This window comes from Lasioglossum baleicum, chromosome 12 (assembly GCF_051020765.1).
Source record: "Lasioglossum baleicum chromosome 12, iyLasBale1, whole genome shotgun sequence".
NCBI lineage: Eukaryota > Metazoa > Arthropoda > Insecta > Hymenoptera > Halictidae > Lasioglossum > Lasioglossum baleicum.
In genome coordinates, this window is record NC_134940.1 from 8,782,020 (window position 1) to 8,807,355 (window position 25,336).

The window sequence follows — 25,336 nt, forward strand, 5'->3', positions numbered from 1 at the left end:
GTCCGAAGACGAATGACTCCCCTTTATAAGGGGTAATTTTTAATGCTAAGACCAAAGCATTCTGTTAGAACATACGAAAAATGTGAAACACAAAGTTTAGCTCAGATGAATTAAGGATCAATTTTTTTTATTTGTTAGTACACTTATGTCCTGACTTCAGAAATAACTGTTGCATTCCTCTGATGGCTTTAATGTTGGGATCAAAGCATTCTATTAGAACATACTAAAAATGTGAAGGACCAAGTTCAGTTCAGATGAATTAAGAATCAATTATTATTTGTTAGTACACTTATGTCCTGACTTCAGAAATAACTGTTGCATTCCACTTATGGCTTTAATGTTGGGATCAAAGCATTCTATTAGAACATACGAAAAATGTGAAGCACAAAGTTCAGCTCAGATGAATTAAGGATCAATTTTTTTTTGTTAGTACACTTATGTCCTGACTTCAGAAATAACTGTTGCATTCCACTTATGGCTTTAATGTTGGGATCAAAGCATTCTATTAAAACATACGAAAAATGTGAAGCACAAAGTTCAGCTCAGATGAATTAAGGATCAATTTTTATTTGTTAGTACACTTATGTCCTGACTTCAGAAATAACTGTTGCATTCCACTGATGGCTTTAATGTTGGGATCAAAGCATTCTATTAGAACATACTAAAAATGTGAAGGACCAAGTTCAGCTCAGATGAATCTCGGCAAGTCTCGCCGATAAATCACGAGGGACAATTAGCGAAAATACGCGACACGATTCGCAGCGGCGCGTCGGAAGTTCGTACTTAGGATACCAAACGACAGCAATTTGAGGCCCGTAAGGACACGTGTCGAAATAAACCGCGCGCCTATAATAGCTTCTGAATTGCGCGCACGCCCTTCGCTATTCTGCCCCGTCTGTTGCGTGCACGCCCCATAGAGAGAGTCTCTAGCCAGGCCGAAGTGTGACGTTTTTATCTCACCATGATATCTGCGCCGTGTGTCACCGATACCGTGATTCCTGACAATATCAGGGAAACCGTTCCTGTCTCTGAGCACTTCGTACCCGATTCTGATCGATTCTGACACCGTCCAAAATGATTAACAGGGATCAATCACAGCATGGTACTTGCTAAACAATTTTGATGGGTATTCGATCTGTACGGTGAACCTCGTTACTAAAAATGATTATACTACAAAGTTGAATCACTTCCTACATTGTCGAATGTCTTTTGGTTTAATGAATTGCTAAAAATTCAATTTTTAAAAATTCGGTTTCATATGGACAAACTGAAGAAGGACATACGTGACAAAGATGTTGCATATTAAGTGAAATGTTCCGATTCTGGAGCGAAAATAAAAGCACGTAAAACTTGAACGAGCATAATGTTAGTAGAAAATGAACTTGTTGAATTTTTTAACTAGCTTACAAACGAAGATGCAATAGAGATACTAACGTAATAATGTATAATGTAATAAACGAATGAATAGATCAATTTACCACGCTGAACCAGTTTCAATTATTTTTCGTTCACGTTTGCATGTTTAGCGTCGCTTTGGATTTATTACGGACATGGAAGTCGCAAGTTGGAAAATCAATTTGTGCGTGGTGAATTATGAAGTCAGTTATGCTCGACTGTGAATCGAGGGGAATTCGTGGACTAATTTCGTCGGTTCGATCGATGCTCGTTGTTGTGACAATCTGGAAATGAGTTGAAACGCGTCATCGCGTGCCGTTCCTTTTTTATTTTTATTTACACGCCGCTACGCAAATTGACGTGTGAAGTGCACACTTGTGTCTGACAGCCGGGCCTTCGAGGTTGGTGACGCGAAGGGGTTGAAAAAGCCACTACACCAACTCTGCCGGCGTCGAATGGAAGAAATCGTGGATGGAAAAATGAAAATTTGACGTTTCCGGCGTTTTTTGATTAACCGAGAATCTACTCGTTCGTTTCATTCAATAAAACACGCGTCTACTGGAACATTCCCTATATTAATGATAGGAAGGGTTATAAATAGATAAAGGTTCTATTTTCAGACTAGATACCGCGACGCCGCTTTTGTTCACAGTTTGCAGTTACCCTCTTTCGCATATTTTCCATTTTACATAAATGAATCCAATAGACTTCCCTTGTGTACCCGCCTGTGGCGGGTAGAACGTTTCATGCAAACTTCACAGGGCAAATTTAATTGGATTCATTCGGTTATCCGGCTCGATAAATCGGAAAAATCATATTCGAGAAGTCAGCGTTAAATCCGGCAGCGTTGAACACTCGTTGATGTTGCAATTCTGCAGATTTCCGATTATAGCAGAACGCTTCGCTGAAATAATTTTCGACCGGCCGAGATTTTCGGTAACGAATGTGATTGCAACGAAACCCGATTCGCCCCTTTTCATGGCTCAGCTTTCACAATTTATGTTGAACGAAAATGGCCCGCTTTTGGTCGTCCAGCTTTCTAGTAATTGTTAATCGGCAATAAAATAAATAAAACGCAGGGATGAACACAGGCATAAATAAAACGCAGGAGTAAAATTGTAGATTTGAGATTCTGTGTTATCAATATTGTCAGAAATGTCTGTATACTCGATTGTAATGCAGAAAGTACGCATTCAGTACGCATTCAGAAAATACGTCCCACGTTGCAAGTTTTCGATAGTTAACGTTAAAAACGATCGCAAAAAATTCAAGGATCATTAAAATTGTCATCGAAATCAAAGAATAAGTCTTTGAATATTAAATTATCGTCCAAAATACAACTAATCAACAACAATAATATCTATAATTCAATAATAATACAATATATAAACATTCTACTGGCAAAATAGGGATCACTGAGCTTCGGTGTTCATCCGTTGATTAATTATCATCGGAGCCTGATTTCCAGGAATTCGCATAGTGGCGACATCTGTACCAAAGAAACCTAGATCAGATCCTACATCATAAAATGCGATGCACAGTAAATTAATTTCACACTGTAATTGCGCGAAGTATATTCCAGATTTTATATTCGATTTTATCGAATCGCAATGGGTAACCGAAAATTTCGGCGAACCACTTATCAAGTGTGCGTTACAATAATAGAAGCGAGATACTTGCTGCAAAATGCAAGTCCCTTGGTGGTGGTTAAAGTTGGCAATCAGAAAAGGAAGACGGTGGTTCGTGAGAAAACCGATGAACCGATTTATAATGAAGTGAATGCCTTTGTTGAAATTGTTGGAAGGTTATTTTTGTAGGTACGATAATTGTGTTATCATGTTTTAGTACTTCGTGTTCGATTTGTTCTGTGATTTGGAGGAATTGTTGAGTAGCAGGATCGTGATAGCTGTGTACATAAAGCATTATCTGCGCTTGAAATTCTATGGAAGCGTGAGCTTCGAAGTGGCCCTTGTTTGGGAGCAACCAGGTTGTTTATAATTTATTCTATCTTATTCGTCTCATGACAAACGTTTCATGGCAAGAAGTAGTAATTATCATGAGAATTATGTTAATTTTGGGAATACGGTTTCACAGATCGGCAATTTTATCATAAATGGGCAATGTTAACGAATCCGATGGACTTAGCTTCCGGACCGAAGGGTTACGTTAAATGTAACATTACAATAAATGTAAAAGGAGAGAAGTTGAAGGTGCATCCGGAGACGGATGGTGAGGATGACATTGAAGGGTAATTTTTACTTTCCATCAACGATTTAATACTACTCCATCGTATTTTGATATACTGAGAGCAATCATCTATGATATTTTTAATTACTATTTTATTTTATTTCGATCTATACGTTCTTAATTGTTCTTATAAATATTACTTGCGCCGTTTGATTTAAATAAAGGGACAAGTAGTACCACCTACCAATCGATGTCCAAGCTTCTAGCAAATCAGTATTACAGTACTGCCACTAGATGGCGTCACAAGTATTTTTCTTTGATCGTTTCGTTTGGCGGATATTATTTGGGTTGTTAATTCTAAAATATTGCAACCACTATATAAAACATTTCTTCAAAATATTTACATTGAAATTTATTTTACATAAGCAAATAAAATTATGGATAGGCAGTCATTAGCTCTGGATTATTGTATTCTTGATTTGTAGAAGTTTATAAGACATATTGAGATGTAAATTTTTGAAGGTTTCACGATGTATTTATCATTTTTCCGACATGAATCGACGGAAGCGAGATTTCTCCGTTATCTTCGAAAGGAAAACAATTTATTCGTAGTAGAAGCTCCGGCATTCTGCCAGAGATGACGCAACCATCTTCTGTTTGAGGCCTTTTTGAAAAATGCACACACACAGCCGAGGTATAGACACAGAACTAAATCACAATAAACAATATGGAATGTTTAATTGTATAAAATAAAATAGATCCTTCCACCTTTTCCTAGATCGCTCCTTCTACTTCCTAGATCCCCTCATTTGTGTTACACATCACTCCATATGGTGATAGGTCTAATTCTATACTTCGTCTGCAGCAAATGTCTATAGTTTGTTCACTATAAATTTACTAGGCCCCAAAATAGGGGATTGATCCTCGTCAATATTTCTGCGTGGCGGCCTGTGAAAATTAATGGAAAACGACAATTGCAGGAATCTTTTGCTGCCAGTGGGTGGCGAGTCATTGCCATTCAGAAGCCACGCGCGCTATATTTTCGCGATCTACCGAGCCGATGGGCTGCCAGACATGAGCAGCATATGTTCGAAAGTCGATTTCGAAAATATTAACCCATACGTGCAAATATCTTTCGCCGGAATGAAGGTACTCAAACCGAAAACCGAATCGTACATTTCTAAAGCGTTGAAATCTAGTTCTAAAATCGCAGCCATTCTTGAAATAGTGAAACTTGATTGAGAGATAATAAAACATGAACGTAATAATGATTACGTACGCGATAACAATTTGTAGGGGACAACCAGTGAAGCATGGCAAACTTTCGGGCCCAGGTTTAACGAGAAAATTATCTTCAAGGAAATGTTTCCCTCCCTCTGCCAACGCGTGAGGATCGCTATAAAGCACCGCGTTAATAGCTGTCAAACTTATGTTGTCGCGTCTCACATTCTAGACTTGAGCAAAGTGTCGCATTCTGGAGAATACGGTGAGTTTAATCTACCTTTCAGTTACAGTTTTCATTGTTCGTTACAAAATTACTGAGTACTTGTGCTGCATACGATGATTGAAGAATGCAGAATAAAAATTCGATCAATGTCTAGTGAAAGTTTGTATCTCCAATTTCTCAGGACCGACTAATTTGATCGTATTTCCCTTATCCGGCGGCGTGTAATACCAATCCGATCTAATCGAGCCACAATTTTCTTCCTTTTATCGTCTCCGCTTCCCCCGGGCTATTCCCCGTACATTTTCCGCTTTTATTACGCGAATCCTACAACGCGAAATATAAAAATACCGCCTCCACGAGTCGACAAAATATTGACAAAACGGCTGGCTATGTCGTGTCAGACGAAACAGATTTTTAGTTTTATCTGTAACGCACTCTGTTACATCGAATCGCCTCCTACAACAATCAATTATTAGCTCTGCTAAATGTCCCACAAATCCCAGATGTCCAAAAACAGTTAAAACTAATCAAACCGATAACACTCTTTTCGGAACGCGGTCTCACATTACCGAAGTCCACGGATTAATTCGATACTGGCAATTCGCATGTGTCACAATCAAATTGCGGGTGAACGGATCCTCTTAATTGGGATATCTAATTCGGTTCCATATAATTTACACAGCGGTGGGACGGGAATCGGAGGGAAAGCGAGTTTCGAAGTTTAATAAGTGTCACAGAATTTTCTACGAAGCCAGAGAACTATTAATCCAAGCGAAAGGTACACGCGGATCCTACGTGTCCAAGAGAAATACGTAGCCTCTTTCCCAAGAGAAATATAAAGCATCTTTGATGCACTGGCTTATCACCTTTATAAGGTTTCCTGCCGACATTCGGACCATCGTTCCTTCACTTTTACGGCTCCGGATCTGCAGAAAAGAGCAGCTGTTTCGGCAACTGCCTGACAGCCCTTCCTTTCTACCGTGGCAGAGTTCTTCTATCCCTGAAAACGGAAATGGATGACCCAGAAGCGTCGACCGGAATCGGCACCGAAACAGAGCCCACGGCTCCCATCATCGAGGTACGTGTCCTATCTACTTCAATTCCTTTCTCGTTGACGCTGATCCATCGAACAATAACAACTCCATTCTACTCCGTAATTGATGTTCCTTTTTATTCTGTTCTCGCAAATTGAGCCCGGTAGAATCGAGCAACTACTCTTCAATCATCAGATTTTCAACCGTCAAATCAAATTATTACTCCTGCATGAAGGGTGTACATTGAAACAATTTTTGCATGAAAGACTCCATTCCAGAATTAAATATCTCACAACTATTCAAAAGATTTTTCTTTAAAAGATTGAAACAACTGGTTAATTGTTTTCCAAGAGGGTATCTTCGCCATTATCTTGAAAAGTTAACGCAATTTATCGAAAATGTTCTTATACAAAATTCATGAAGCTTTGCGGTCATTATTCAAGACTTGCACGTACTTTTCTGATGAACCTAGTAGCTCGCAAATCATTAAAGTTGTGCTGATACAAAATTCATAAAACTGTACAGGTTAATTATTTCCCAAGAGAATGATTTCTACAGAAGACAATCTTTAGAAAATGTTCTTACAGAAAATTCATAAGCTCTGCTGTTAATATCGAAGATTTTAAACGTCTCTTTCGTTTTGCGCCAATATCCGAATATCATTTACTTTTACCTGCACGATCTTGTTTTTCTAAAATGTACTGGCACAGCTCAATCTCTTCTAAAGCTAATGATCTATTTAATTAACTTTCAAAGAGCCGTCTGTGGGCAACGGAGGAGTACTGCCTGGTCGCAATCCTGTACGACGCGAGCATGATCGACCGTCGAAAATGCCGTATCAAGCCGATCAGCTTCGAAATTAGCTTGGGGAACGCTGGGAACAGACAATTCTCTTACAGCGAGTGCTCCGAGGATAACATTGATGGTATCAAAAGCTCGGTTGTTTGTTTCTGTATACCGGGATTGGTTTGGAAAACCGTATGGTCCGAACAACAGTGGCGCAGAGCGTTCACGTTCGTTCGGGTCTAATCGCTCGCAGGCTCACAAATTGCCTGTTAATATGGTCGAGAGTTTGCGCAGAGGTTGGTCACGATAGGTACACCGTAAAATGTGATTAATTATCAACAGGAAACCGGGTGCCAGAGCGGAGACCAGAGTTCGAGAGCGGCACCGTTCCACGACTGACTGGATCGCTGGATGGCAAATATAATTATCTGCCTCTTGGCTCGCGAAAACCGTGCTTGTACGTCAAGTCCTGGTGGCCCGACCTCGAGTGGAGGATGCACAATAGCAATAGCCTGGGTCGCCTTGCCGATTTCCTAGTAAGCACTCGTTTTCCTCGATCCGCAATTCTTTCAATCTTTTTCGTCCGCGTTTACACTCGACGGGATCGTTGAACCGCTGCACAGTGGGGTATTTGGTCCGAAAAGTCGGAGAAAACTATTTTGACGGGACTATTTTGAAACTATTTTAAATATTACTGTTCAACTTTTGTCGGAAACATTTTTTCCTCAGATTATCAGAAACTCTTGAAAAAACGTGATAATGGAGTGCTTTCGCCGAAAAGCTGGAAAAAATGATTCTTAATACTACATACGCGTAGATCACGAAACTTTTTAATAAATAAATATATATTTTAAGAAATTTTTTAATTCTTCCTATTAATTTTCGTCGGGAAACACACGCCGCGACTGTTGATGCTCATTTCTACTTAAATTAGTTGTAAATCTTTAATCTGTGCAAATCTAGTACTAATTCCTTTTGGACTATGATCACTAGACTGCGGAATTTATACATTTATGGGAAAAATGATTTAACAATGCCAATCTAATGTTTTCAGCTTGTTAAAATGATTAAAGTAAGAATTAAACATCTATCTGGCTCCAATCTCTTGCAAATGAGGCAGACAATTTTTATTTTGCATAGAAATTCGCAGTCTAATGATCACAAACCTTTACAGAATGTAAAATACCTAAGTGTGCGCTGGTAAAATCGACACACTATGTTCATTGCCGAACTCGATGTTCACTGTTCTTGTTTCAAGCATTATGATCGCTTGTATTTTATCTTTGAGATGTTTGTACACTCCTTTTTATTGATCCTACCTCTTCTTCTTTATTCGGACGTCGAATATCGTTTTATCGGGGTTCTCTCTCGCAAATTGGATTTTCGGCGGCTATGCATATCGGGAACGAGTTCGTTGCACTGTAACGATCGAACAACCTCCTCTGATCTCGTCAAACTCGACCCTTTTTCTAAATCAGTGGTTTATTAGTTTAGGAGTCGTAAAATTGCAGAAAATACTTTCTTTATTTTTTGCTATTCTCTTTGACGATGCGAAATTTTACTACTTCCGGTGTCGCAAAAATTTCGCCGTGTAGCTTCCAGCTGGAAATTTATCGACGCCGGGCGCATTAAGATTGCAGAGCGTCGTTGACTTAAAGCTCGGCCCTGGGAACTTCCAAGACGCTTCAATGAAATATTTCATACCTTCTGGACCCAGGTCCCCCACGCTGGAACGAGGGAAGTTTCCCGGCTACGAATTGCAGCAATGATTCCTCGAGAACAATTGACGTGGTCTCCGGATTAACCTTCACTCTGCGTATAGGATGTAAACGCACCACAGACTAATAAAAAAGTATATGAAAAGTCACGGAATGGAAAGTTTCCAAAGTTCTCTTAGCAAAGCTATCTGACATATTTATTTTTATTTATAGAGAATTTTTATAAAACTTTATTTTTGCACTGAAAACATGCATTTCATTCTAGTACATGGTGATCATTAGAATACAGAGCGGGTCACCTAACGTTATCACCTCAAATATCTTTGTTGTTTTCAAAGATACATTAAATGTCTCTTGTAACAGTATGTTTACAAATGCGATTTTTCTATGTCTTACTCAATGATTGAAAGGTGTGACATGATAACGGTTTACTGTGAATGTAGACAAAATGGATTGCAGGCCCGATTGCATTATGATGCAAGGTACCCTGAGCGAAACACTCCTTCTAGGCTAACTTTTACTAATATCTACAAGTTATTTAGAAATACTGGAAGTGTAGATGTAAGAAAGTTAATATTTTAGCAGCTGTAGCTATCAATCCACATGTGAGTATGAGAGAAATTGCCCGAGAAGCGATCACGAGTCCAAGTAGCGTAATACGAGTTCTGGCACGACATAAATTTCATCCGTTTCACATATCGCTACATCAGGAATTCATCAGGTTTTTTCTGTCCGTGACCTTGAATGACATTGAGTAATTATAGTAAATGAATTCGTAATGAAAAGGACTATCATTGTAGACGTTTAATAAAGGGAGGTTCCATTTAAAAAACTGTAGGTAACCTTGATATCTCTAAAAAAATTACATAAAAAACAGAAATTTTTTTCAACTTTGTCCTCAAGACATTTGATGTACCTTTGAAAACAATAAAGATATTTCAGGTGATAACGTTAGGTGACTCACCCTGTATATGTACGCAGAGTGAAGGTTAAGGATGCTCCTATTCCCCCTTTTTCCGATCATCCCAATTTTATGATACTCAAATTATGATGTCCCCGACATTTTTATAGGAACAAGAGTTGGAGGCCCTCGGTGGAATGGCGGCTCTAGAGGACCCTGAAGCGTACAAGCTCTACAACGAAGCGATTCGCCGTTTAAAAGGCAATTGCGTCAGGTATTTGGACAGACTGAGCTCGGATAAGTACGACATACACGGTGGCACCACTCGGCTCGATCGGCATCGCGTGAACCTTTGTCGTAAAGAGATCGAGAGCATCCTGCACAGGATCAAGATCAACGGGGAACTACCGAGCAACCGTTACCTGAGGATCGCGATGGCGCACGCGTACCAGTACCTGAAAAAACTGAAGAAGTTGCGCGAAGATGTGAGTCGACTTTTATGCTCGCCTTGCACGCGAACTTCCCTCCCTGAGGTGCAATATGCGAGGGCTGCAATGAGGACAGTTGGCAATAAAATGTCTATCCCTTTGTCGGATCGCGAAGACGAATGGAAGGAATGGGAAGTTCGCGTGCCGGAATTTGCAAATTGACTTGGAAACATGATTTTTATAGTTTTTTAAAAATAGTGCTCCATTCTTGTGTTTAGAATAACTCCTGGAATACGTCGTCTTGAATAGGCCCTCGCCCATTTTTTAATTTTTTGCAAATTTTTATAATGAATACATAAAATCCTAGTGATGAACATTATTTTGATATAATTTGGAAATAATCAATAAGTGCAGTTAATGATTCCTACCTTAAAACAAAATTGAAAATAAATTGTCCGGTCCCGAAGTAATTATAGAATGATTTACCAGCCACAGCACAGTCTCCCAGACATTTTCATTTGGATGATGTCCGGATCGAAGCGCATCGCCTGCTCGCAAATTCCGGCGGAGGAATTAATTTTCTCAGAAGACGAGACCGAAAGAGGACGTAATTGCGGCAGGAAAATCGACGTGTTCATGAGGAAGCCGCGAGACAATTCCGAAGCTGATTACGCAGCTTGCAAAATCGAAATCTTTCTCTGGCTGGGTACCACAGAGTATATCAACGCATGCTGGTCTTCGTTCCCGCCCGGATATGACGTAGAACACGACAGGAACGTCGACTCGTTCCCGAAATATGTGGAGTACATTCGCTCCTCGGTACAATAAGTTCCTTTTTTCAATTTCGGGGCAAGGTTAAGTTGCTGCGCTGCACCGTTTTAATTAATCATCGATGCAACGCGGTGCGGAACCACGCCGAGCGGAAACGAGGGTTGTTTTTCTTTCGAGCACTGCTCTCTGTTCGCTGGCGAGCTAATTATTGATTCGATTCGACAGATTTTCTGCTTGAATTGTACCGTACTGATTTGCATGCGCGGCAGTTATGTAAATTTATACGCGCACGCAAAATTTAAAGTTCGGTTTTGCTGGAGAGTTTAAAAATTCAACAAATTTTAAAGGCTGTTTCATAAAAGATTTAAAGTACTCTGCAGACTTTAAAGGTCGTTCTGATTAAATCTGATATCTCATACAGTGTTTTGAAGATTTTGATATAAACAAAAATTAGGCCAGCAATCGATATTGTGAACGATCATTATAATAGTACGTATGAAAATCGACAAGCCAGGAAGTGCACCATAAAATTGAAACAGTGAGAATCGACGTGGAAAATATCGCTGAATAGAGTTACGGAAGTGGTGCTCGATGCATCTGGTCGTCATAACAGTAATGTAAAATGTAATTTGAACCTTTCTAGACCTGCAAAGTAGTCTCCAGGCGAACACGCCTTTTTAAATGCAATTGAATGGGCGCTTTAAGCGTTGAACCTCTTTTCCGTTCGCTCCAATTAATCACACCTGCCATTTAAACGCTGTCGCTCCTTTTGCGTCGGTAGAACGCTCGCCAAAAACAATTACAATGGTCGCGACCCATTATTACCGCGATAAATCGATATTACAATTTTCCGATTTTCCAAACTCGCATACGTTCATACAGGAAATTACAAATCACTTTATAATTAGGTTGCTGAACACAATTCAGTGCGGCGAGAGCTTCCATAAAAGTGTAGATCGAACATTTCATCTTTGTCTCAGCATTTAAAAATTCCACCAATAGTAATTTTTAGAGAAAGATATTCTAAAAATTCGGTGTTTGGAAATATGGGAAAATGAATTTCTGGGACGTGTTTTTGAAAACAGTGGTGCGAACCCACTCGACACAGCTCCAGCGAGCTTGCCATCGTATCTTGCGTTGCAGGTGTTCCAATTACGTGCTCACATATTCCAAGGTCGCTTTGATCCCGGGATGGATGCATCCGGCTTATTGGATCCACTCGTACGTGTTGCGTTTCATGGTTACACCGCCGCCACCAGAGTAAGTTTTCTGGGTCGATGTAATTCACCGGAGGCTTCGCCGACAAGTGGGCGAGCGCGTCGTGTTGTTATTATTACAAGGCCCGAGTCTTCTTTTGTGAAGAGGCTCGACCGCGCTGTTGGCAAATGGATTCCGGCGGTGTCTGTCAACGATGGAGCCAATTTTCGGCTTTCATTCGCTCCGGCGAATCCGAGCCTGTCCGCCGCGAGAATGATAGCTTACATTCAGCTGGCAGCTTCTTAAAGCGAGAAATTTTTCTCCTCGTTTAACCACTTACCCTACGATTGATTTCCCGGTTTCAGTGATTAGAACTTTCTTGTAGATCGTAAATTCCTGAAAAAGGAGAAAATTGATATAAATTGTATGCCTGTATGTTCTCCAACAACTGTACAGGGTGTCCCACGTAACACTTTTCACGATTTGTCAAGTACTTGCGATAATCTGACAAAAGAATATTTTAAACAAAAGTTGATCAGTATTCAGTTGGCTATACATTACAGTAAAAAAAGGTCTAAATTTTTTGCTTTTTTAATATTGTCAAGGTCACCTCCATTTTTTTAAATGGGACTTGGTATTTTTGACTTAACAGTATTATAGCCCGTATCTAGACGAATTCAACGACCTAGTATACCATGACCTTCGGATGACCTTGAAGTACCATTTAAATAAATGAAGGTGGCCTTGACAATACCAAAAAAGAAAAAGATTTCTCACTTTTTTTATTGCAATGTATAGAGCCAATCTTTTGTTTAAAATATTTTTTGTCAGATTATCGCAAGTATTTGAAAACTCGTGAAAAATGTTACACAGGACACCCTGTATATTAATAAAACCAAAATAGAATTTTATTTCGATTTAAAGGAAATTATTAACATACATTTTTATCAGAATCTGTCCAGAATCTTCATCACGAGGCAAACGCGATATTGTGAGGCAAGGGTTTAATACGTTTTTAAACAATTATTCTGCATCTATTATGGCTTTCGAAAAGCTGGAGAAAATGCTGCACCGTTCGAAACGGCAAAATGGAGTTCACAGTGGTCCTGCTAGGTGATAGACACATTCAGGTTAAGCCTCGAAATTACAGAACGATTTAATAGGAGCACGTCTAATATCTGTGGCAGCGAAAAGTAGCAAAGCTCTGCATCTGGCATAGAGGGTCGAATCGATATGTGCAGCCCAAAATTTGCAACTTCGCGTGCGAATGCTTAAAGGGATTTGGGTGTTATCTGGCATTAGCAAAGGGGATTAGAAGTAACGTACGTTCCTCAGGTTATCAAGCAGACCTTGGACCCTTTCTGGGACCAAACGTTGATCTTGCCGCCGCGAACTGTTCATGGGACGAAGGAGTACCTCAAGAGACATCCTCCCAGTGTGGTCATAGAGGTCTTCGATCAGGACATTTGCGTTAGTATTTAATCACTATCACGATATTGCTTAATTAAATGGCAGTCTGCCAATTTAGCTCTGGATTGGTTCGAAACTAAAACTAGCTATTCAAGCTTTCCTATAAACAGAGAAATCCACAAATGAGTTATATTAGCTTGTAATTAATGAACAAATTTTATACAGTCGTGTAAAGATTGATTTCTTGGCAAACGAATAGGTTTTAGTTTTGGACAAGTCGCGAACTAGTTCAAGCTGTAATGTCGAATCGGAATTCGCAGGGCACCAAGGAGTTCTGCGGAAGATGCACAGCCATCCCGTTAGTTAAACTCACGGAGGAAACTTACTCGCCACCTGATTTCCCACCGAAACTTGAGTGGTACAAATTTAAATCGCAAAGGGATGCCAGCAGCTCCGTGCTCGCTGCCTTCGAGCTCATAGAGGTAAAAGAGGCGATACTGATCGATAGTCGCGTGGGCTTCCAGATTTCCGCGCCACCCTTTTTGCAAATTAATTTCGTGCTGGGTTCCCTTTTCCTCGCGGATCTGCAGCGTTGAAAAAAATCCAGCTGCCACTCCGAATATTTCGACAGCTTTCAAAAGCATCGGAAACTCTGTTCACATCCAAGCTCGACAATTTTGGCGTTGCATAAAGATTTGAAAAAATTTGGGGAAATATTTCAATTATAAATGAGTGAGAAATAAAATATTTCGGTAGAAAGTTTCGAAAAAACAATCCTATAAAAATAAAGTTCAATTACGAGGGAAGTTTTTAAGTGGATGAAAAATGTCCACTGAAAGTTTAACAGCATTTCGAAGTAGTGTGTCGAGGTTAACCCACTTCTGCATTAATCGTTAAAAAGTTTAGCTACAGTCTACTCCCGTATAACGTGATCAAGGAAATTGTTTAAAAAGATAGTATGCTTACTGCTACACATACCACTGCTTCTTTTTTTTTTTTTTAAACAATGTTTGATTATTGATAGTTTATGTTCATTGTGTTTGGTCGAGCTTTGGAGAGAATCGATAATGGATTTCTGGGAAGTTCGCAAATGGAGGGTAGTTTGGCAGATCCCGCAGTTTCGAGACACTTCGGGCGAGCATTCGCTTCCTTCGTTGGCGTAAAGTTAAACGATTTCGTCAGTCTCGGCGAATACAGATGTTCCTCGTCGAAATCTCGGTGTTTCCACTCAGGTCGTAGAAGACGAGACAACGGACAAGCCGATAAGCGGTGCGAAACAGGAGATTATATACAAGATACCGGAAGACATCAGACCGAAAATGGCGAGTTACCGGCTCGAAGCAATATTTTGGGGCGTTCGAGACATGAAGAAGATAAATTACGTTCCTGTTCTCAGGCCTCGGATTATTATAGAGTGCGCCGGAGTCGACGTCAAGTCGGAGGTGATGGAGAACGCGAAGAAATTTAGTAACTTCGCCGAACCATACATCGTTGTTGACTTGGTAACGTCTTCAATTCGTGCTTCTCCAGAACTTCTCCTAATCCGAAAACTCGAATCCGTTGATCAGCTCTCTATCGCGAATCTTCGTGTTAAGAAATTTACAAAATTGTTTGAGACAAGTACAGAATTTTCCAAATTACTAAAGGAGCATTTCAGGAGAAGTTTAGAAAGAATTATATTATTATAGATTGTTTTTGTATTTTTTTTCCACGCGATTTTTGTAAAACTGCAATTTATTGACACTAATAAGCAGATCGTGATTTAATGTTTCCCGTTGGAAATTTTGACTAAGGATATGCCGGTGCTTGAAATCTACTACCCCTCCGTCACCATAAAAGCTTATGACTCGCGTGCATTTGGTTGCTTTAAGTACGCCGGTGTATGCATCGTACCGAGCGTTTACGTCTTCCTGGAGCAATTAATAACGGAAGAGGATTACGATGCGCAGATATACGAGGTGAAATTGAAGTCTACGAGGATGAAGACGCAATCCGCCATTCGTAAGTATTCATAGACGAGACACGTCGAACCATAAAATAACCGACTATTACTCATGAAAAGCTTATTTAATAACGCCCTCCGATTTTTCCGTATAAAATAGAAATTCCTCGAAGCCATGTGAATTTTATTCGCTCAAATCAGTGTGCCATAAAACAACCGTTCGAAATAACATCGAAAGGAATTTTATATCGTTTTATCCTTTTGATCGTAAACAAATATAATTTTCAGCTCGATAAGAAGAATCATCCTCCATAAAAAGCTTGTGGAAATTAATTTTTCAATATTTCTCTGAGCTTAAGATCGTTCATGGCAATATCGTAAAACGAATGAACAAATGTGCCAATTATATGATACACAAATTAAATGCAATGCAACATCAAAAGAAGTTCCAGCAGAAATGAACATTTTACCATTTTCTGCTTGATAAGAAATTATGAATACAGGAATTATTGAAAAATATTCATGCCTACGTACATAAATGCAATAAACTGATGAATAAATATACCAAAGATACACAAACATATTCGATACAGTATGAAAAAATAACATTTCACAGAAAGAAATATTTTATAATTTTCCTGGTCCATATAAAAAAAACCTGAAATAAAAGCTTGTGGGCACAGGAATTAATTATTCCTGTTTCCTATTATTAATTCGATATTTCCCCGGACTGAAAAATATTCGGGCAACGCAAATACAACAAACTAATGAACGCATAACAACGAGTATAATCGAAATAACAATTCTACGCGGCCTACTGTGTGCGCGATGATGAATACGAGGCTGGATATTTAAACATACTGAACGTTTCCCCGCATCGCAACTGCTTATTAAATATTTAAGCTAGCTCGTTGAACAACGGGACGCGCATTGATTCGAAACTTTCCTCCCGAAAGTTAATAACGCCATGGAAAATCCCGTTCCTATCCTCACGCAACAGAAAACTTTGTTAATTAAAGTTTCGCGGGAGCATTTATCCGCTTCGGGGCCGGGACTAAACGTTTTTCGCCGCCGCGCCGATGGTATGTCGAAAAACATTAACTGGCCTGGCCAGAGGGTGAGAATTAACCCGAGTTCATTTATCCGCGGCGTTCTCGCGCGGCGTCCCACGTGAAATTTTCGCGACAAACAATTTCCGTGAAATGAAGCCGCGGGGGTACATTATCGACCTCGCGGAACCAATGACAAAGTTCATCTTTTAGGAAACACCATTTTATTTATTTTATTTCAAAGCTTCATAATTTTTCTAAGCTGGGCCCATTTTAACATCCTTCTTTATTACAAAGACACTGTCAAAATCAATAAAAAAGTTCATATTTTACGAAACACCATGTTATTTCATGACCAGATCTTAATTTTTTAAACATTTCTAAATACACTCTATTTTAGGAGGCACCATTTTCTATTACCATGATCTACTAATTTTTAAGATACTTCATTTTACCGTCCTTCTTTGTTACAAAGGCACTGTCAAAGTGGACGATATTTTCATTCCTCGAGCATGACACTCCATTTCTTATCAAGTGCCGTTGCCAATGGACTACGATTCAACGAGAGACGAGAACAAGGGGTTGATCACATACAAGGAGATGACCAGGAAAGATTCCCCTCTGAAAATTCAGAGAATCCTGCGGTCAGTGAAGAAGCTGTTGGGGAGTGTGCTGGGTGGGAAACGTAAGAAGAAGAAGAAGAAGGAAAGGGAGGATCGTGAGAAGGCAGAAGACGAGTCTCTCGATTGGTGGAGCAAATATTTCGCTTCCCTAGAGGTAGGCGAACAAATCGACAAAGATGCCTCTATCATCGGCCTTGGAAAAATCTGATCGCTTCGTAAACAGCTTTTTTTACTAAACAAACAAATAGCGCGCGTTATCAAACAATATTATAAAACCATTCGGACCTTTAAAATATTAGAAAAGTTGTAAATAGAAAGTTTCACTATTTTTTCGTAAAATATTCATTACTAGACTGCGTATTTGATGCATTTATGATAAAAATCAGTCAGTGTATTGTAATTTAAAACAGTGAACACATAAGAAGAATTTAAACATGTTCTTATATTATTTTCAATCTACTGAACATATTAAGAATGAAAATAATTTTCTATTTCACTCCGGTTTGTTGCAATTCGGGTAGACAATTTTTATTTTGCATAAAGATCCGCTGTCTATTCATTACATATCATCATGTTCATCACGTTACATAGTATGTAGTCGTAAGCTGTCTTGAATAGTATGACAAAAGCGTCTGCTCTGCTCGTTACAATCCCTAATCCTTCTTTGATCTTGAATGTGCACTCGTAACATCAAATAATGTGATAAAAGGATCTTGCTACTGCTCTGCGTTCCTCTTTTATCTTAAATGTATACTTGTATCATTGAATAGTACGGCAACAGCGTCGGGTCTCCTCGTTGCACCTCTCAATCCCCTTTCATCTCAGCAATGTAGTCTCGACTACTACGGTAAAAGCGTCTAGTCTGTAATAGAACTGTAACAGGTAAACAGGGACACGTATTCCGCGTCTAAATTGTCCGGGATTTAGCAAAGCATGCCATTTCCAGGAGGAGAGGAGCAGAGAGCTCGGGATTCTAGTTCCCCACGGTCGCGAGGGCGTCGCGACGTTCAAGGTATCCTACGATTTAGCGCATTTTCGCCAGCTCACCTGTCTCATTGGACGGAAAACAGGTGTACGACGGGGAATTGGAGATGGAACCGCAGTTCGCCGGGTTCCAGGACCGTCTGAGGACATTCGAGCTGTGGAAGGGCAACAGGCACGAGAATCCGGATTACGACAGCGATAATTACGTCGGGAAATTCAAGGTTTGCCTGAAACCTGCAACGGTAATTAATAGGCAGCGGCTGGAACTGATTTGAAACGCGATATCGAGACGCGTTGTAATATCAATGCCGTAAATATCGGCTTAATTAAAATATCTGTCCCTCGAGAGGCACCCATATTGTTTTCTTTAAAATCCATCAATTTATATATATATATATATATATATATATATAATATATATAATATAATATAATATATATAATATAATATAATATAATATAATATAATATATATAATATAATATAATATATATAATATAATATATATAATATAATATATATAATATAATATAATATATATATAATATAATATATATAATATAATATAATATATATATATATATATATATATATATATATATCAATTCTGCGACAAAATAAACCGTGAAAAATATTGAACGAAAATATTAAAAAATCACGTCATTTTATCCGCGTTTGTTCAGTGTATTAAAATACCGAGCGGCAAAATACGATAACGATGAACAACAAGCGTTTGTATCGCAGGTAAATATTGAACTTACAATAACCGGGGAAATGAAATTGGAGTAACGAATGAAAATTTTCGAATTGTTTACGAGAGTATTGCAACGGCTTGGCATTCCTGTATTTTCGACCGGAATGCCGAGCATTTAAGGCGTCAAATGCCTGCCATTACCTGCAAGCTACTTGCGGCTCTCTTTGAGCAAGAAATTCTCCTTCGCTGTCTCGGCTGCGTAAACAGAAACACTATTTAAGAAAACGTGTCGCTTGGAGTTAAAAATACTCGGAAGCTTCTCGCCGCCTTTAAATAACACGTTAAAAGTCTGTTTAATCAGCCGCCATTAACGAACCTGGAGCCTCGCCAAGCAAGGAGTATCTGCTTCCCGATGAACAATTAGAAGATAATTTTCACGATTCGATAACTACGGTCTTCACCGCTTTATTTTCTACGAGAATGCGATCTCCCTCTTGCTTAAATTCGCTTGAACTTTTATGAAAAATTACAGAGAGATATATATTAATTTCTATTAGACATGAAAAAGGGATTACTTGCTACTAATAATAAAATGATTCGTTCGCAGGGTATGATCTGCGTGTATCGATGGCCTCATTCGAGCAATCTGCCATGCAAAACGAAAAGCGGGAAGACCATGGTCGACGGAATATGCGACGATTATCCGTCGCCAGAGGCCGTCAGACTTCTGGTTAGACTGTACGTGATAAAGGGTGAGTACCACAGAAGATATCTACTCGCGTGACGAACTGATAGAACCGGATCGATCCTCTTCGCAGGCATCAACTTACAGCCTAGCGATCCCCTAACCGGCAAGTCCGACCCGTATCTCTGCGTCAGACTCGGAAAAACGTTTATCAACGACAGGAAGAATTATATACCTAACCAGCTGAACCCCACATTCGGACGGTAGGCTGACGATTAGATCTTTCGTCTTTTTTCCTGAAGAATAATTAGCACTGAATGTTGACAGGCTATTCGAAATCGAAGCCTCCTTTCCCCAGGACTACCTGATGGAGATTCAAGTCTGGGACTACGACGCAACAACCTCGGACGATCTAGTAGGCGTAACGAAGATCGATTTAGAGAATCGGTTTTACAGCAAACATCGAGGTACCTGCGGCCTATCGACCAGATACAATTCGTCGGGTTACAACGCCTGGAGGGATCGCGAGAAACCGACACAGATTTTGCACAATCTCTGCAAAAAGAACAACCTGCCTCTGCCAGAGTACAAAGCAGATCATGTGAAAATTGGCCGTCGCAAATTCCCTTGCGAAGACGCCGACTCGAAAGATGCAGGTCTGCTCGAATGTTTAATAGAGGTCATTCACAATTGTAGGAGCTACACTCCGCGACAAAATGATAAGACACCTCTAGATTTCTAATGTGTCTCAATACCAATGAAGTGTACAAAGATTTTGTATATAGATCTGTATAGAGCATCCTCTGTTTAGTAACATACGAAGTAACTGCTATTATTTACGTTGTGTCTCAGGAGTTATATCAGTTTACATGAAAAACCGGTGCGTCAAAACGATAACACATGGTGAAGAAGAATAGTGATTTAATTACACTGTCCATCACCAAATTTGTTCCACAATTACTGTTGGGTGGTTCATATAGAGTTTTTTACGCTGATTCCGAATTTGCCCTTAATTTTCCTCCTAGACGCACAGTTTTTGAGAAACATGACTTTTAAAAAAAAACGTATTTCTCAAATTTAAACAAATATTGTGATGTTATTATAAAAGATATTGAATTGTTCTTTGCAGCAAAAGATTCTGTAGACTTTCCCGAATACAGTGATATCCAATATTAATACATTATGAATATTTAAACATGTTTAAACAATCATTAACTTTTTGCACTGGAAGCAACTTGAATTCCAAAATCGAGATATTTGTTTCAACGTAGATAATTTTTGTTCTATACTACTTTCTTACATTGTGCACATCAAATTGAACCTGTTTTCTCATATATAACGGTTGAGTTTTTTACAATTTATAGAATACAGTCAAACTTAATAATGTTAAAACTGTTTTGAATAATGGTATGGCAATTTTTAGTGGCGCCTCAGGCTCGCCATTCGAGTGCAAAGGGTTAAAGACGGAGAAACACCACTTTGCACCAATTTTTGAGGACATTTTTGAATTTATCTCAAAAGATAAGGGTCCAGCGGAAAATCGAACTATATCGCCCGATAGAGCAGGTTTTTATCTTGAGAAATCACTCTTTGAAGTTTGCAACGTTGACGTTTCTTTCGAACCACAAAGCAAAATATTTTCGCTCGAAATGAGTTGGCCAATTTATGTTGAGACCGCGCTAGTGGTGAGCGCCACTGGCGGCAACTTATGCCGGGCGAAGAAAGATTAGAAGTCTCTAGAGTTCTCTTATCGTTTTGTCGCGGGGTGTAGTGTGATGTCGATAAAAGCTCGATAAAACATTTTAACAATGAATCTAGAGGAAAGAGAAGGACATTCGATTTGACCAGTGATTAATGATTTTTTCCCCAGACCAGGAAGAACGGCAGGCTCTGAACGTGCTTCATCAGTGGCGCGATTTCCCCATTTGCGGCAACGCCCTGGTCCCAGAACACGTTGAAAGACGGCCGCTTTTTAATCCCGCGAAGCCCGGTTTGGAGCAGGTTGTATACACAATAGCCGGAAAGGAAAAAATACGATGTTCGTTCGTTGGGCGAGCGCGCGAAATAGGCGAACAAGGGGAATAAAGGCTTTGTCGCTTTTGAGGGTACAAGGTGGCACGGCTGCGAACGGATTCGATTGGTCGCTGCCAAAGGAAATAGAATTTCATGGACCCTCCCTTTCCGTTGAATATTCCTTTTGTCGAATCGTATAAAGCCCTCGGAATAACGCGGCCGCCGCTTCGCTAATATCTTACTGTCAGCTTATCTCATTCAATACGCTGCCAGGAGTTATGGATCTCTGTAATCTTTTTTTCGCGATTAATGGCTGCCTTCGTCGAAGCAGAAAATGCGAGATGAACGTGGAATTTGCGCATCATACATCATGTATCGAATCGCGAAAAGTTTTACATATGCGTAACAAATACCGAATGTTTGGTATGTACCGAGTCTGAAGAGCTCGCGAGTTTTCATTCGCTTTCGTAATATGAAACAGATTCTGATTCTGATTCAGATTTTCGCGAAACGAAAATCTATAGACAGTTACACAGATGTACACTCGGGTCTGCTTTTCATCGGAAAAATGTAAAAAGCTGTGTAAAATTACGTAAAACGTGCTTAGTGCCTGGATCGATCACTCGGAGATCGCGAATTGTTCGGTCAAACCAGAGCAATTTATTTAACAAAGTGAAAGCGAGAAGTTTCGAGATTTGATACATTACAAGCGCATTTTTATCATCCGTGATTAAATTACTATCTATAGGAAAATCGGGAGCCCGTCAAATAAATGAAAAATGGTGCCCCAATTCCACTTTTCATTTTCCGAAAATGAACATCGCGTCACTTCGAAACCGAGGTACTCAGCAAAAATGGATACTCCGGCGAAATAATTAATCGAGCCGAGTATCGACCGTTTTTTTAGCGAGAACTCACGTTTCGCAGAAATTCGCTCGATTATTTCTGTTATTTCTGGTTGTAAAATCAGCCGCTCCGCATGAAAACTGCAAGAGTATCGTTAATCAATACTCCGCAGACGAATTCGAATCAGAAATAGATCGCGGTGAACGGCTCGGGAATGCAATTTTCCCGGGGCGGTCGATTTATTAGCCGAATGATGTACTTCGGTAACCGCTCTAGAATTGCAAACTTTTTTCGGTCCGGCGTAAATATTCAATGGCGCAGGTACTGATGGCAGAACGGTGAACAGGATCGATGGTTTTCCAGGGCAAATTGGAACTTTGGGTCGACATGTTTCAATTCGGGGAACTGCCGCCGAAACCGGCGTCAGACATCAGCCCTCCGGTGCCGCAGGAATACGAGATTCGCGTGATTGTTTGGAATACCGAGGATGTGCCTCTCGTCGATAGCCAATTTCTTACCGGGCAGAAGTGCTCCGACATTTACGTGAAAGGGTACGGGCTTGCGAACGACGCTTGCGGGCAAAATGGTACCTCTTAAATTTACCGAACGCCGAGCACTTGACGGCGAGGAATTTCGTTTACGATTTTACCAGAAAAACTCGTGACACGGCGCACGCTTCCTGTTGAGGTCCACGCCTCACCTTTTGGTAGTAAATTGTTCATGGACTGGGCGAAACGTATTATGTGGTTTTGGACCAAAATTCTTGGCATGGATTATACAGGATGTGATCGGACGGATGGTACAACCGAGCAGAGGGTGATAGTACATGTAAAAATTAGTCAGAGCGAGAGAATCAGAGAGCGGGAGAGTTAGCGAGAGAGAGAGAGAGAGAGCGAGAGAGTGAGAGGGAGAGAGTGGCGCCGCGGGGTTGGTGAGCGAAACGAACAGGGGGCGGAGTAGGATAATAATATTCTATGAAGTTCTAGATAGACGTGCTCGAAGAATTTAATACGAGTCGTGCGTTGCTGTGTTCGTTGTTAGCTTCCCTTTACATTGACTGACGATAACGATATGAGAACAATAGCGTGAAATTATCTGGTCTGATTAGTAATTTGATGCAGAACGATAATTGGAAGATGAAATATGTACAGGGTGTATAAAAACTAATGGTCATCCGTCGTAGGGGTGAATCTACACCTCTGCACAATGCCTTCAGTACTGACGATCAATGAGTAGTTAGGGAGAGAAATGGTCAGACAACTGGGCAAGCCAGCGTCCGTGTGCTGTTTCTACTGATTTCTATATTTCTGAGGGCCTCCTTACATATTTTATTAATTCCTTCTATGGAGTAGCAATTTTTAAAATTCATCGATACTCTGCGAAAATTAATTAATTAACTTTTTCCACAAATTTCGGACCCTATCATTCTCACGACAATAAATAATCCGTCCAATTACAGGTAATCCGGAATTAATTACTTTTTCGTTGTCCCTCGAAGAAAAAAACCGTAGACATCCCCTATTTTCGTGAGCTTTCACGTACCGAGGTAAAAAAGAGATAATGCTCGCTGAAAGGGGGCCGATCTGTTCCAGCTGGATTGTTTACGACGATTACCAGAAGACCGACGTCCATTACAATTCCCTGACCGGCGAGGGCAACTTCAACTGGAGGTTCATATTTCGCGTCACGTATTCGAAGGGTGAGAGGGTTATGTTCGTGCGGAAGAAGATGTCGGTTCTAGCTAGGAGCGAGACCGAGGACAAACTGCCGTGCAAATTGCAGCTGCAAGTTTGGGACAACGATCATTTCTCTCCGGACGATTTCCTCGGTGCGGGGCCGTGCGCTGTTCGAATTGCCGAGCTAATTACCGATATCGTCTGCGATATAGCGTGCACGACGAGAGATCACCGACCGATTGATCGTCCCCAGGAGCCCTGGCTTTCGATCTGTCGAGGATGCCGCACGGGAGCCCGAATTCCAAAAACTGCACGCTCAGGCTGCTCGATCCGAGATTGCCCGCCATGGATCTCTTCAAAATGACCAGGATCAGGGCTTGGTGGCCCTTCCAGCGAAGCATAGGGACAGGAAATTTTGTACAAGCGGTTTGTTTCATCCATAATCATTATTTATCTTTCATAATAATTCTAGATCAATGACAGTAGTGTCTAACGAATATTGTAAGGGATGAGGGCCCTCGGACAATGTATTCCTTCAACGACATCAACGTGCGTTTTCTTTAATAATTTGTAAATGTTCTTGTAAACAAGCTCGTTTGTTGTTTTTCAGGATTATTAGATTTATTCGAAACATTTCTAGCATTTCCAATACATTAATTAGTATTTTTACTCGTTGGGGCGTATGAGAAGCATTATCGAACACGTAATGTATCGATTCAGGGGAAAGTCGAACTGGAAATGACAATATTGCCAGCGGAGGAAGCCGACGAACAACCTGCGGGCAAAGGAAGGGACCCGCCTCAAGAACTTCCGCCCCCAAAGTATGACGGAACTTAATTAAAAACTATGGAACATTGTGTCGCGGGCGAACAAATTTTCCGTGCGGGAGAATGTATCACAGAAATACGTTTAACGATATTCTTATGAAAATTGGACTTGCCACAAACTTTTCCTGTTGTTACAATCTAATGATTTGCACGTTTTCTAATTCTACGAAAACTTTTTCGTCACTCTTTTATATTTCAAGTTAATATAATTTATTCCGCAATATCGCCTCGAGAATTTCCAACGGAGAATAGCACAACAATTAATGGCCGCGGTGTTAGCATAGGCGATCAGATTATCGATTTCTCGTTGTAATTAAGCCGAATCTCGCGGCGGCTATTAGTCCGGCATTACATAATTAAATGTGTTTCGACACGGCAACCAACGAAAGCCATTGATGATCATTATTTTCTGGTAACTTGCTTAATCGGCATGATTGATCTGAATAACTCGATAATTTTATTTTCATATGAACTCTAAAAATTTGTTCAACTATCACCGAATGATTAGTATCATGAGTAACCACAATATTCTGGGATTTTCAGCCGACCAGATACTTCGTTCTCCTGGTTCCGAAACCCGTGGAAAGCGTTTCGTTACGTGGTCTGTCGGTATTATAAATGGCGAATCATCGGCTGCCTGGTGGTGATGCTGTTCGCCTTGCTAGTCGCTATGGGGATCTACGCGTTCCCTGGATACATGGTCAAGCGCATCCTCGGGGCTTAA

General features: G+C 40.1%; 1 protein-coding gene across 1 annotated transcript; it reads left to right on the forward strand.

Annotated features, from left to right (window-relative positions):
- The first annotated feature begins 3,005 nt into the window (after nt 1-3,005).
- On the forward strand, nt 3,006-25,336 carry LOC143214561 (otoferlin). The gene is made up of 27 exons (XM_076435775.1): nt 3,006-3,170; nt 3,241-3,382; nt 3,490-3,643; nt 4,563-4,809; nt 4,879-5,068; nt 5,905-6,107; nt 6,820-7,005; nt 7,103-7,145; nt 7,192-7,385; nt 9,639-9,953; nt 10,386-10,715; nt 11,811-11,927; nt 13,200-13,334; nt 13,595-13,781; nt 14,514-14,776; nt 15,068-15,275; nt 16,801-17,042; nt 17,917-18,093; nt 19,173-19,317; nt 19,384-19,513; nt 19,578-19,906; nt 21,121-21,251; nt 22,473-22,660; nt 23,702-23,937; nt 24,039-24,211; nt 24,506-24,606; nt 25,156-25,336. Exons 1-27 carry the CDS (start codon nt 3,006-3,008, stop codon nt 25,334-25,336), a joined length of 5,112 nt encoding a protein of 1,703 aa, XP_076291890.1.